Consider the following 13,913-nt stretch of genomic DNA (forward strand, 5'->3'; position numbering starts at 1 on the left):
GATCTAGTAGTTGTGTAGAGGGGGTCAAGTAGGGGTGTACTAGGGGTCTAGTAGTTGTGTAGAAGGGGTGCAGTAGGGATCTAGTAGTAGTGTAGAAGGGGTGTAGTAGGGATCTAGTAGTGTGTAGTAGGGGTCTAGTAGTGGTTTAGAAGGGGTGCATTGGTGGTGTAGTAGGGATCTATTAGTGGTGTAGTAGGAATCTAGTAGTTGTATAGAAGGAGTGTAGTAGGGGCCTAGTAGTAGTGTAGAAGGGGTCTAGTAGTGGTGTAGAAGGGGTGCAGTAGTGGTGTAGAAGGGTTGCGGTAGTGGTGTAAAAGGGGTGTAGTAGGGATCTAATAGTGGTGTAGTAGGGATTTAGTAGTGGTGTAGAAGGGGTTTAGTAGTGGTCTAGTAGTGGTGTAGTAAGCGTCTAGTAGTTGTGTAGTAGGGATCTAGTAGTGGTGTAGAAGGGGTGTAGTAGGGATCTAATAGTGGTGTAGTAGGCATCTAGTAGTGGTGTAGTAGGGATGTAGTAGGGTTGTAGTTTTCCAGCTTCTAGAGGAGTCCCACAGGTGTGGTATAGACATACGTGAACCCTTGCTGAGAATGACATGGGCACTAGAACTGCACGATTCTGGCTAAAATAAGAATCACGATTTTTTTGCTTAGAAGATAGATGACGATTCTCGCGGCGTAACATCATCTTTCACATTAAAACAAAAAAAGGGCTAACTTTACTGTTTTTTTTTTTTTTTTTCATTCATTGAAGTGTATTTTTTCCCAAAAAATTGCGTTTGAAAGACGGTTGGGCAAATACAGTGTGACATAAAATATCGCAGCAATTGCCATTTTATTCCCTGGGGTCTCTGCTAAATATATATATTTTTGGGGGTTCCCAGTAATTTTCTAGCAAAAAATATTGATTTTCCCTTAAGAAACAAGTGTCAGAAAAAGATTTAGACTTTAAGCGGTTAAAATTCCTGCATTTACACGTTGTTTAAAAAAAACTTGGCAGACTGCCTGGATTTTTTTTTCTTTCCACACAGAAGTTCCCCTTTTGATCTAAGAAGGAAGAGTTAGTTACAATGTTTCATTTTAAAAACTGGGCAGACTGCCTGGATGTTTTCTTTTGACAGCTGAGTGAGCAGATAAGTCTCTCCACTTGTTATATGAAAGAATCGGCAAACTCTGCAATAGAGATGGTCAGGGGGGTTGAATCGAGATCACGATTATCTTAACGATTAATTGTGCAGCTCTAATGGGCACCTGTAGTTCAGAAGAGAGAAGACTTGGGACTTGACTGGTCACATGACCACATATTTATTTCCTGGAGTGATTAGCTATGGAGGGGTTGGGGGCTCATTGGCTAGTCTTCCAAAGCCCCTAGTAAGTGAATGGTAGGTAGGTCTGTAAATTAGAGGAGCTTTTTGAACACAGAGGAACTCTTGAAATAACTTTCTGGGTTTTTGACTTAGAATTGGACTGTAAGTTCCTTTTTGGGGGGATGGGAGTGATGAGAGTGTATAATCTGTCCAGGCTATAGAAATGATGAAAATTAAATATATGTTGCCGCAGTCGGTGTGTTCCAGGCTGGCTTGTATTGAATCCTCTCCTATACTTATGTCCCCCCCTCCTATACTTATGTCCCCCCCCCCCCCCCCCCCCCCCCCCCTGAGTTTCTGGGTAGAAGCTTCTCTCAGTGCCACAGGGTCAGAACAGAGAGAAGACCGCCATACCGCACTTCACTGCCCAGCTTTGATCTATAGATAGCACCGTTTATTACCGCAGCGGCCCTGTGTGCGGCGGCCGGCACGGCTATAATCCGAAATCCCACATCTGATGCAGAGCGACTCTATAAAAGCACAGTAATAGTTCTGTGTGAGGACGGGGGATGGGAATACGGCCCCTCTTTCCAGCTTTCCTCTAATCTTTCCTTGTATTTTATTTCCCTTTGTAACAAATATTTAATGTTCCTCTTTATTTTCTTTTCTTTCTTTTTAGCCTTTCACGCCTATGGAAAAGCTGGGAAGATGCTGGTGGAGACGAGGTGAGCGCTGAGATTCGCTGTCATGAGAGACGCACGGGGTCACAACGTACCGTATATACTCGAGTATAAGCCGAGTTTTTCAGCACTTTTTTAGCACATTTTTTTTTGTGCTGAAAATGCCCTCCTCAGCTTACACTCGAGTCAAGCACTTTTCTGGTGCAAAGAATGACATTTTCCGAACCGACTTTGGGGCCCCGTATCTCGGGACCACTTAGTGCTAGGAACCCCAAAAACATATCCAAAGCTGGGGTTCCTATCACTAAGTGGCCCCGAGATATGGGGCCCTAAAGTCGGATCGGAAAATGTCATTCTCTGCTGCAGAAAAGTGCTTGACATTTTCCAAACCGAATTTGGGGCCCTGTATCTTGGGGCCACTTGATGCTAGGAACCCCAAATTTGGTGTGCAAACCCAGTGGAACTAGCACTACAACATATCTAAAGCTGGGGCTCCTAGCATCAAGTGGCCCTGAGATACGGGGCCCCAAAGTTGGATCGGAAAATGTCATTCTCTGCTGCAGAAAAGTGCTTGACAATTTCCGAACCGAATTTGGGGCCCTGTATCTCGGGGCCACTTAGTGCTAGGAACCCCAAATTTGGTGTGCAAACCCAGTGGAACTAGCACTACAACATATTCAAAGCTGGGGTTCCTATCAATAAGTGGCCCCAAGATATGGGGCCCCAAATTCGGTTCGGAAAATGTCATTCTCTGCTGCAGAAAAGTGCTTGACATTTTCTGAACCAATGTTGTAGTGCTAGTTCCACTGGGTTTGCACACCAAATTTGGGGTTCCTGGCACCAAGTGGCCCCTAGATACGGGCCCCAAAATCGGTCAACTGTGTCCATCTGCAGCAATGTCATTTCGGGACCCTTTGGGTCCAGAGACCCCAAATTTTGGCTGCAGCTAGGGGGCATCTAGGAACCCTTAACTACCGAGTTTGAAGTTTGGGGGACCTATGGCTGCAAATGGGCACAGTGAGGCTGCTAATGGGCATTGTTGACCCTCTTTTCCACTTACAGTAGCTGCGCATTTCTCACCCTAGACTTATACTCGAGTCAATACGTTTTCCCAGTTTTTTGTGGTAAAATTAGGTGCCTCGGCTTATATTCGGGTCAGCTTATACTCAAGGATATACGGTAGGCCGGCCAGAGATGGAGCGTATTTCTTTCCTGCAACCACGGGGGGGGGGGCAGAAATCATGCCCACCAGGGGAACACAGTGATTGTTGCAAAAGGCTATAACAGCCACTGACAATAAAATCCCATGTAAAATTCGGCAGGCTGGTTGTACCCAAGTTGGATTGGTCAAGTACATTCAGCCTGCCCATACATGGCTGGCTGCTTCTGAACCGGCCTAGATTTGAACCATCTATGGGCCGGTCTTAGGAATCCGCTCCAATCGGGGGGCAGAGTGATAGGTCAGAGCCTGGTGCAGCAGCTGGGTTGATGGTAGTGAAATCCACAGACTGAATACAGAGGTGGCTGATTGGTTAGTGAGAGCCCTGAAAATACAGAGGTGCAGAATATAAAGCCCGCCATACATGGATCAAAATGCAGCTGGTTTAGCCAGTGCCGGTTCTCTCCTGTGACCCAGAATCAGCCAAAAGGGGGCTAAAGTCTGCTGTTGGCTGTCATCACAGAGCTGGGTGAGGCTCTGCAGGGATCCCAACAATAATGTTGGGATCCACCCAGATCCGTGACCAACAGCTGGCTCCACCTCTTGTAGTATACTGGCCACTTTGTTAGGTACACCTGTTCATGTTCAATTACGTGATAACACAAATTGCTGATCAGCCAATCGCAAGGCAGCAACTCAATGCATTTAGGTCTCTAGACGTGGTGAAGACGACTTGCTGAAGTTCGAACCGAGCATCAGAATGGGGAAGAAAGGGGATTTAAGTGACTTTGAACGTGGCATGGTTGTTGGTGCCAGACAGGCTGGTCTGAGTATTTCTGGGGTTTTCACACACAACCATCTCTCGGGTTTAAAGAGAATGGTGAGGAAAAAAAGAGAAAATATCCAGTGAGCCGCAGTTGTGTGGAGGAAAATGCCTTGTTGATGTCAGGAGAATGGGCAGACTGGTTCCAAATGATAGAAAGGCAACAGTAACTCAAATAACCGCTAGTTCCATCCAAGGTGTGCAGAATACCATCTCTGAACACACAACACATCGAACTTTGAAGCAGATGGGCTACAGCAGCAGAAGACCACACCGGGTGCCACTCCTGTCAGCTAAGAACAGGAAACTGAGGCTACAATTGGCACAAATCACCAAAATTGGACAATAGAAGATTGGAAAAATGTTGGCTGGTCTGATGAGTCTGGATTTCAGGTGCGACATTCAGATGGTGGGGTCAGAATTTGGCGCATGGATCCATCCTGCCTTGTATCACCGGTTCAGGCTGGTGGTGGGGGTGTAATGGTGGGGGGGGGGGGGGGTATTTTCTTGGCACACTTTGGGCCCCTTAGTACCAATTGATCATGGTTTATACACCACGTCCTACCTGAGTATTGTTGCTGACCATGTCCATCCCTTTATGACTACAGTGTCCCCATCTTCTGATGGCTCCTTCCAGCAGGATAATGCACCATGTCACAAAGCTCCAATCATCTCACCACTGGACAATGAGGTCCCTGTACTCCAATGTCCTCCACACTCACCACATCTCATCCGATAGAAGACCTTTGGGATGTGGTGGAACAGGAGATTGACACCTTGGATGTGCAGCCGACAAATCTGCAGCAACTACGTGATGTTATCATGTCACTATGGAGCAAAATCTCTGAGGAATGTTTCCAACACCTTGTTGTATCTATGCCACCAAGAATGAAGGCAAAAGGAGGAGGTCCAACCTGCTACTAGCAAGGTGTACCTAATAAAGTGGCCGATGAGTGTATATTAGACTTACAATAGACTACACCTCTCTGCGCACAGCTGAGAGCCTCAGCCAGCCGCCCCCTCCACAGCCCGGCACTCCAGTGAGCGCTGGAGGGGAAGAGCAGAGAGCGGTGACTGCCAGCCGTGGCTCTCTGATCAGACCAGACAGAGAGCTGGGCAGTCAGCAGTCATGTGATCACCCCGTTTTCAGGCTTAGAGGTGGTGGGGAAGAGCTGCATTATGGAGGTGAGTATGAAGGTTTGTTTTTTTTTTCTTTTTTCTATGCCCTTACTTCTCCTTTTAGGACAATCATGGAGCACAGGTCCTCTTGGGAGACATTTCCTTTAATCTGATCGGCTGCTAGTATTGTATCATTTTATTTTTTTTGTGCATTGCTCAGACAATGTTTGCTGCTGCTTTTATGCTGCCTCTATTTCTCACAGTATGATTGGACTGATGCTGGGGACCTGCATCGCCTTCTATGCTGTCATCGGAGACCTCGGTTCCTCTTTCTTTGCCCGTTTGCTTGGCCTTCAGGTAAATTTGTTTAAAAAAAAAAAAAAAAAAAAGAAAAAGATCTTATTCATTAAAGTGATTGTAAACCTCAGACATGAAATATGAACAAAGCTTATCCCTCTATAGTGTGTACTTGTCTCAGTCCAGAGCACTAAGTGTCATTTCTATCTGCTGCCTCCTTTCTCTATATAAAAGGTGACAGGGGAGGGATCTCCAGCGCACAGCCTGTGATTGACCCCCTCAGCTCTGTTCCTGTGTGCTGCGTTTACAGGGAGTACAAAAAATAATATATAATATAAAATAATAAAGGATTCACTTTCAATGAAGAATATAACAAAGAGAATGCAGCGAATGGCCTCAGCTGGTGGTATTTGGGTGCAAAGATCTCTCTTCTGTACTCCTACTAAGATCAAATAAGCTTCTTATTGATTTAGTTGGCATTCGGCAACCCAAAGCTGCTGTCCGTGGCGGGACAAAATCATTTAGAGCCCAGGGCAAGCGTGGCAAACTGCACCCCCTCCCCCAAGATATATGAGCAGTATGTGTCAGCAAAAATCCTCCCCCCCCCCCCCCCCCAAAAAAAAATGAGCACTAATCTGCATGCTTACCCCCCCAAGTATAAATTCCCCCTCCTCCCAATACAAATCCCTCCTCCCAGCTAAAATCATTGCCCCCCCCCCCTCCAAATTCAGATCCTCTCCCCCCTTCCCCAAATTCACTTCCCCCTTCAAAAAAAAATCACCCTTCCTAACACAAATCCTCAATCCCTCAAATTTCCCCTTCAAGCACAAATATCCCCCAATTTTCCTTGCTGGTACAAATCCCCCCCCCCCCCACCCAAAAAAATAAATGTCCCCTCCTAGCACAGACCCCCTCCCTCCTCTACCATATGTCCTCTTCTAGCACCAATTCCTCCTCTTAGCACACATGCTCCTCCCCATCCCCCCTCCCAACACAAATCCCTGCCAAATCACCACTCACCCCAAATTTCCTTGCTTAAAACCATGCTTATCCCTTGCTGTGCCCCAAATTCTCCTTACCAACACAAATCCCCACCCCCAATCTCCTTGCAGCATCCCCACCCTCTTCCTTCTCCCCCAGCTCACCTGATGCCACACATGCATGGGGCAGTCTTGGCCTTTCTGCCCAACCCTTGTCCCAGCCTACTGTAATAATTGGCTGATCTTTTAAGCAAGTACTTGTGTACCGGTTTTGTCTTTTTTGCCATTATTATGCTATATTTTTCTATATCTTGTGATTGTAGGTGACAGAGGGATTCCGTATCTTCCTCCTCTTCGCCGTGTCGCTGTGCATCGTTCTCCCACTTAGTCTTCAACGCAACATGATGGCCTCCATCCAGTCATTCAGTGCTATGGCTCTCATTTTCTACACAGTCTTCATGTTTGTGGTGAGTGTGAAATGTAAACTTCTGTCATGCTAAACGTGCGTTCGTATCCTTTACTTATTAGATCCATCTGAACCTCAGCCTAAAAAGAAAATCCCACCTGAAAGTATGCCCGTCTCTGCTAAGGCTTCATCGCATACAAATCTCCAGCACAAGCCATCATCTCCTCCACTCCTGACAGTGAATTGTCAAATAGAAATTAAAGTCTAACTTCATGTTTAACCCTTCCATGCCTAAGCCTGTTTCTGACATTTGTTGCTTACAAGTTAAAATCCGTATTTTTGGCTAGAAACAAACATTATTTATATATAGATATATATATATAGATATATCTATATATATATAGATATATCTATATATATATATATATATATATATATATTATACAAAGTCTGTGGCATTGTTGTTCCATAACGATTGAGTTTTAAATGGACAGGCAGGGTAGCTGGGGTCAGTCACGGTAAAGTTGGGATCAAAGTTCTGTTTATATTGCTAAATGCGGCTCCAAGACAAATGTGTTAGGGATAAAAATAGAAATCTGGTATCTGTGATGACTTAAATACTAAGGCCACAGGTGGCATCGATCAATACATTTAACTGGATTTTAGCACCACGTGTTGTGTTTTTTGCACACACTTTAAAAAAAAAATGTAGGCCTGAAGGTTATGTAAAACCCCCAAACATGATTTATTTTCTGAAAGCAGACACCCTAAAGAATAAAATAGCGTTAGTTCCAATTTTTTATGTCACATGATATTACGCAACAGTTAATGAAACCCAAAATTTCAGTAAAAAAAATACAGTAAAGTTAATTTTGGGGCACACAAACACAGTATATATTACCCAATTTTTTGGTAAGTTATAAAACACGAGGCCTAAAGTGGATCTAAAGCGTGGAGTCCTAATAGCTCCACTTCCCTGACAAGGTGAGCAGAAAGGGGGAAAAACAGGGAACTGGGTAACTCCAGGTGCTGATCATCCGATACAAATAAATATTGAATAATGAGTGACAACAATAATTAAACGTTCTCTTTAGCGTTCAGCCCTGGTACATGGAAGGCAAAGATGTACCATCCAGGACTGCTGCAGAAAGCCTACTGAAAGTAGTCAGTACATCGAGCCGTACAAACATTTAGGGCATTCTGCACCCAGGGACGAATGCCCAGAACACAGCCTGCTTGCCCTGGGCACAAAATGCCCTAAATGTTCGTACCGCTCGATGCACCATCCAGCTGCAGCAGCTGTCAGCCTCGCACAGAATGTTACAGGCTGCTGAAACCAGGGCTGGCTGGTGTGCCTGGGCCTTCCACTAAAGGCTCCGTGTGCATGAGGACTTAAAGGAGAAGTACGGGGAAAGCTCGTTTTGGCTGTACTTCTGTAAATCACAAGAGGGCAGATCGTTCTGCATTCCCGTGACCCGTTTTCAGCAGACAGCGGGCTGAAAGGAGTTGTTAAAGTCTCAAAGTTTTTCACCTTAAGGTGAAAAACCTTCTGTGCTGCAGCTGCCCCCCCCCAGAGCCCCCTTTTTTCTTACTTCAACCTGATCGTTCCAGCACCGAGCACAAGCCCAACGGCTCCAACTGCTGTCTCCATCCTCATTGGCTAGATTGATAGCAGCGGGAGCCATTGGCCATTGTTTTATCCCATCCCTCTGGGCCTGGTGACGGTAAGCAGATCAGGGCTCAGTGGTCAGGGCTGGTGACGGCCCTTGCTGGGTGTTTTATCCCATCACTCGGGGCCTGGTGACAATAAGCAGATCAGGGCTCAGTGGTCAGGGCTGGTGACGGCCCTTGCTGGGTGTTTTATTCCATCACTCGGGGCCTGGTGACAATAAGCAGATCAGGGCTCAGCGGTCAGGGCTGGTGATTGCCCTTGCTGGGTGTTTTATCCCATCACTCGGGGCCTGGTGACAATAAGCAGATCAGGGCTCAGCGGTCAGGGCTGGTGACGGCCCTTGCTGGGTGTTTTGTCCCATCACTCTGGGTCTGGTGATGGTAAGCAGATCAGGGCTCAGCGGTCAGGGCTTGTGACAGCCCTTGCTGGGTGTTTTGTCCCATCACTCTGGGTCTGGTGATGGTAAGCAGATCAGGGCTCAGCGGTCAGGGCTGGTGACGGCCCTTGCTGGGTGTTTTGTCCCATCACTCGGGGTCTGATGATGATAAGCAGGTGATGGCCCACGCTGGGTGTTTTGTCCCATCACTCAAGGCTTGGTGATGGTAAAGCAGATCAGGGCTCAGTGGTTGGGACTGCTGGGCTGGTGACGGCCTTCCCTGGGTGTTTTTTCCCATCACTCAGGGCCTGGTGACTATAAGCAGATAAGGGGTAGGGGCTGCTGGGCTGGTGATGGCCTTCACTGGGTGTTTTGTCCCATCACTCGGGGCCTGGTGACGGTAAGCAGATCAGGGCTCATTGGTCGGGGCTGGTGACGGCCATTACTGGGTGTTGTGTCCCAGCAATCAGGGCCTGGTGATTGTAAGAAGATCAGGGCTCATTGGTCGGGGCTGCTGGGTGCTCTGTGTCCTGCACTTTGTAGGGATTTTTCCTAACTTCCTGTTGTGTCTCTGGAACAGGAAGTGAAGGGGAGTCTGTTCAACAGGAAATGAGATTTGAAGTATTTTCCTCTATCCGAAGCGAATCTCTAGTTTCTGTACAGTGTGCGTCTTTCCTTAGAATCCAGATGTTCTTTCCTTCATCACGTCCTTCATGTCTCTCCTGTCTGCAGATCATTCTCTCCTCATTCAAACACGGCCTCTTCAGTGGGCAATGGGTGAATCAAGTCAGCTACACTCGCTTCGAAGGAATGTTCCGCTGCATTCCCATCTTCGGCATGTCCTTTGCCTGCCAGTCGTAAGTATCTCTGTTTTTGTTGATTGGTGTCGTAAGAGTCCTTTTATAGGAAAGAATTCACATCAGGAGAGGGAGATTCAGCAGAAAGAGCCAATCGGTTGCCTTGCAGTGCTCATGTGCTAACAATGGAAATGCTGATAGGAAGAGAGAGCAGAACATTAGCTCGTTAGTACATGTCTTCTCATTTCACTGTCCAATCACAGACTGGGGGAGGGAAAAGACCTGCAAGTGTTACTGAACAGCAGTAGAAAAAAAAATCAGTCTCCTGCCCCGCCAGCCGGGGCTGTGCTGTGTAGCAGAGCCATGTAAATATCAGGGCTGGATGTACAGAACTATACAATTTCAGGTAAAACATCTCTCTAATTATGTGTTTTGTCTTTATGTTTGGAGTAAATGTAACCTGTTATCACTGAAGTACATAGGCTCTCCCATTTTCCCTCTAGAGATGCCAGTGGTCTGGTTGTCAGGCTTTTGTTTTCAACCCTTTGAATCAATAAACTGGGAGAAGAATGCAGCCTGTGGCATCATAGTGAAGTGACCACTCTAGATTTGCCTTCATTTTGCAGGTTTCCTACTCTAATGCTGAAGCCAGGGGATTGGTATGACAGCCAGATACCTGCACTTACAGGCGTTCCATACATCAGCGTGCAGGCAATCCCATTCATTTCTACTGGGACACTGATCCCAATTTGACAGCCAGAAAAATGTGAGTTCTGATCCGTGCACCCACATGGCTGTCCAATTGGGAGCAGCGGCTGTGTCCCAGTATAAGTGAATGAGGATGCTTGGAACATGTGTGCAGGCAAACAAGATCCTTGCACAGGTTTACACCTGCCTGTATTGACTGAGGTCTCATACACAATGAGGACAATACAAGTTTTTATTGAAATTCTGAATGGGGGCTATTGAGGGGGTTAGGAAACTTTTGCAGCAGACTTGGTGGCAATGTAGGGGGTTGAGGTTTCTGGAGGGGGCTGAGGGGCCCTTTAGGAGCCTAGGGAACTTGGCAGGGGCACCGTGGGTGACTGGAGAGCACTACGGGGGGCTGAGATACTCTTTAGGCCACTGTTGGAGGCTGGGGGGACTGTGGGGGGCCGAAGGCTCTGCAGGTTGGGATCTAATATAATAGATAGAAAAAAAATCCCTGTGCTACCCCTAATATGCTATATCAATATAAATATCTATATAAACCGTTATCAGGAGCAGCTCTGAAAATGCGTACTTACAGCACCTCAACAACACATATATGGATGAAATATAGTGAAGCGTTTCGCCTAATAAAAAGCGCATAAAACATGCGATTATTCACAAAAATAATCGTGCAAATAAAAATAGAATATAAACAGGTAACTGTAGATCTTTCTCATACACTGTGCTAAAATAATCCAATCAAAAAGTGACTTTTTTTTTTTTTTCTTTAAAAGAGATACACACTAAAATGAATGCAATATAAACATGTGAAAAAAAATCTTTTATCATAAACTGTGCCAAATGGATCCGAGAAACAGATCCAGATCTTGGATCCGTTTGGCACAGTTTATAATATAATTTTATTTTTTTTCCCTATATGTTTTGTATTGCATTGGATTAATGTGTATCCTTTATAAGGAAAAAATGTAGTCGCCTGCTCATTGGATTATATCCACTTGCCCTCCGGAAAGGTTTACCCCCCCCTTCATGACCAGGTCATTTTATGCAATACAGCACTGCGTTACTTAACCACTTCTGGACCAAGCCTATTTCTTTTACAAGTTAAAATCAGTATTTTTTTTGTGCGTGAAAATTACTTAGAACCCTCAAACAATGTATTTTTTTTTTTTAAACAAAAGACTCTGGTGAATAAAATGGCGGTCGTTGCAATAGTTTGTCACGTGGTATTTGCGCAGTGGTCTTTCAAGCGCAATTTTTTGGGGGAAAAATATACTTTTTTTTATTTAAAAAAAAAATAAGAAAACAGTAAAGTTAGCCCAATTTTTTGTATATTGTGAAAGATGATGTTATGCCGAGTAAATAGATACCTAACATGTTATGGTTTAAAATTGCGCACACTTGTGGAATGGTGACAAACTACGGTACCTAAAAATCTCTATAGGCGATGCTTTAAATTTTTTTTAGCGGTTACCAGTTTAGAGTTATAGAGTTTATAGAATTATTGCTCTGACGATCGCGTCGACACCTCACGTGCATTTTCTTTGGTACGCGGGGACGCGGGTGCTTTTTTTTCCCCTTTATTTTATTTTTTTTTGACACTGTCTCTTTAAAAAAAAAAAATCTGATTACTTTTATTGCTGTCACAAGGAATGTAAACATCACTTGTGACAGTAATAGGTGGTGACAGGTATTTTTTATGGAGGGATCGGGGGTCTAAAAGACCCTAAATCCCTCCTTTGCACTTAAAAGTATTCAGGTCGCCAAAAATGGCGATTCTGAATATTCTAATATAAAAGTATTCAAAACGGCAAAACCTGCGTTTTGGAATACTGTTGATTTTTTTTAAATCGCCGCCACCGGCAGCTGAACAATCTGTAAGTGAAGTTATGACGTCGCTTCCAGGTTACTACATCGATTCCGGCTTTGTTTGGGACTCCGGCCAGTCGGTGGACTTGCCAGCTGGTTGCTCGGGTCTCCTGGTCGGAGCGTGGGGGGGGGGGGGCGTTCCCTCCCGCTCCTTGTGATAACGGCTGAGCGGCTGCATGTGCGGGCTTCACCCCGGTACAACCACTTCCTTAACGTGACATACAGGTACATCGTTTAGCACAGTGGTGGGGACTCCTAACAGTAAAATTATTTCCGTAGTGTGGGTTGTCAGCACCCAAGGCAAGACCAGTAATTTGCGCCCCTAACCCACGGACATTTAGCGCTCCCTGAGTCCCTTCCACTCGTACAGTATTAAAACTCCTTCTGGGTGTACCACTCTTTCTCTTTGTTCTCCTTTCTTTCCCTTTTATCCCCCTCTATCCTAATTTCTTGCTCCCCCCCCCCCATCCCTCTCTCTAGCCACCTTTCTTGTTCTTTCTCTTATTCTTTCTCTCCCTTTTTCTTTGTTCCTCCCCCTCTTTTCCCCTCCCTTCCATTATTCTCTATTTTTATTCCTTCTCTTACTTCTTGGTGGGGGGAATGGGATGAGTGGCAGTGCTGGCGGGGAGTTGGGATGAGTGGCAGTGCTGGCGGGGGGTTGGAATGAGTGGCAGTGCTGGCGGAATGATTGGCAGTGCTGGTGGGGAGTTGGGATGGGTGGCAGTGCTGGTGGGGAGTTGGGATGAGTGGCAGTGCTGGCGGGCAGTTGGGATGAGTGGCAGTGCTGGCAGGGAGTTGGATGAGTGGCAGTGCTGGTGGGGGTGGGATCAGTGGCAGTGCTGGTGGGGGGGTGGGATCAGTGGCAGTGCTGGCGGGGAGTTTGGGATGAGTGGCAGTGCTGGCGGGGAGTTTGGGATGAGTGGCAGTGCTGGCGGGGAGTTTGGGATGAGTGGCAGTGCTGGCGGGCAGTTGGGATGGGTGGCAGTGCTGGCGGGCAGTTGGGATGAGTGGCAGTGCTGGTGGGGAGTTGGGATGAGTGGCAGTGCTGGTGGGGAGTTGGGATGAGTGGCAGTGCTGGCGTGGAGTTGGGATGAGTGGCAGTGCTGGCGTGTAGTTGGGATGAGTGGCAGTGCTGGCGTGTAGTTGGGATGAGTGGCAGTGCTGGTGTGTAGTTGGGATGAGTGGCAGTGCTGGCGTGGAGTTGGGATGAGTGGCAGTGCTGGCGTGGAGTTGGTATGAGTGGCAGTGCTGGCGGTGAGTTGGGATGAGTGGCAGTGCTGGCGGGGAGTTGGGGTGAGTGGCAGTGCTGGCGGGGAGTTGGGATCAGTGGCAGTGCTGGCGGGGAGTTTGGAATGAGTGGCAGTGCTGGCGGGGAGTTTGGAATGAGTGGCAGTGCTGGCGGGTAGTTGGGATGGGTGGCAGTACTGGTGGGCAGTTGGGAGGAGTGGCAGTGCTGACGGGGAGTTGGGATGAGTGGCAGTGCTGACGGGGAGTTGGGATGAGTGGCAGTGCTGGCGGGGAGTTGGGATGAGTGGCAGTGCTGGCGGGGAGTTGGGATGAGTGGCAGTGCTGGCGGGGAGTTGGGATGAGTGGCAGTGCTGGCGGGGAGTTGGGATGAGTGGCAGTGCTGGCGGGGAGTTGGGATGAGTGGCAGTGCTGACGGGGAGTTGGGATGAGTGGCAGTGCTGGCGGTGAGTTGGGATGAGTGGCAGTGCTGGCGGTGAGT

General features: G+C 47.0%; 1 protein-coding gene across 5 annotated transcripts in view; it reads left to right on the forward strand.

Moving 5' to 3' along the window:
• Positions 1 to 13,913, forward strand: part of SLC38A10 (solute carrier family 38 member 10) — a 95,507-nt gene that overhangs the window by 18,936 nt on the left and 62,658 nt on the right. For all 5 annotated transcript variants that reach the window (XM_073606871.1, XM_073606874.1, XM_073606873.1 and 2 more), the window contains exons 4-7: positions 1,981 to 2,026; positions 5,346 to 5,439; positions 6,683 to 6,826; positions 9,546 to 9,670. In XM_073606871.1, coding sequence (XP_073462972.1) covers positions 1,981 to 2,026; positions 5,346 to 5,439; positions 6,683 to 6,826; positions 9,546 to 9,670 — 409 coding nt within the window. The remainder of the gene's footprint in view (positions 1 to 1,980; positions 2,027 to 5,345; positions 5,440 to 6,682; positions 6,827 to 9,545; positions 9,671 to 13,913) is intronic.

Source organism: Aquarana catesbeiana, linkage group LG12, assembly GCF_042186555.1.
Source record: "Aquarana catesbeiana isolate 2022-GZ linkage group LG12, ASM4218655v1, whole genome shotgun sequence".
Classification (NCBI taxonomy): Eukaryota; Metazoa; Chordata; class Amphibia; order Anura; family Ranidae; genus Aquarana; species Aquarana catesbeiana.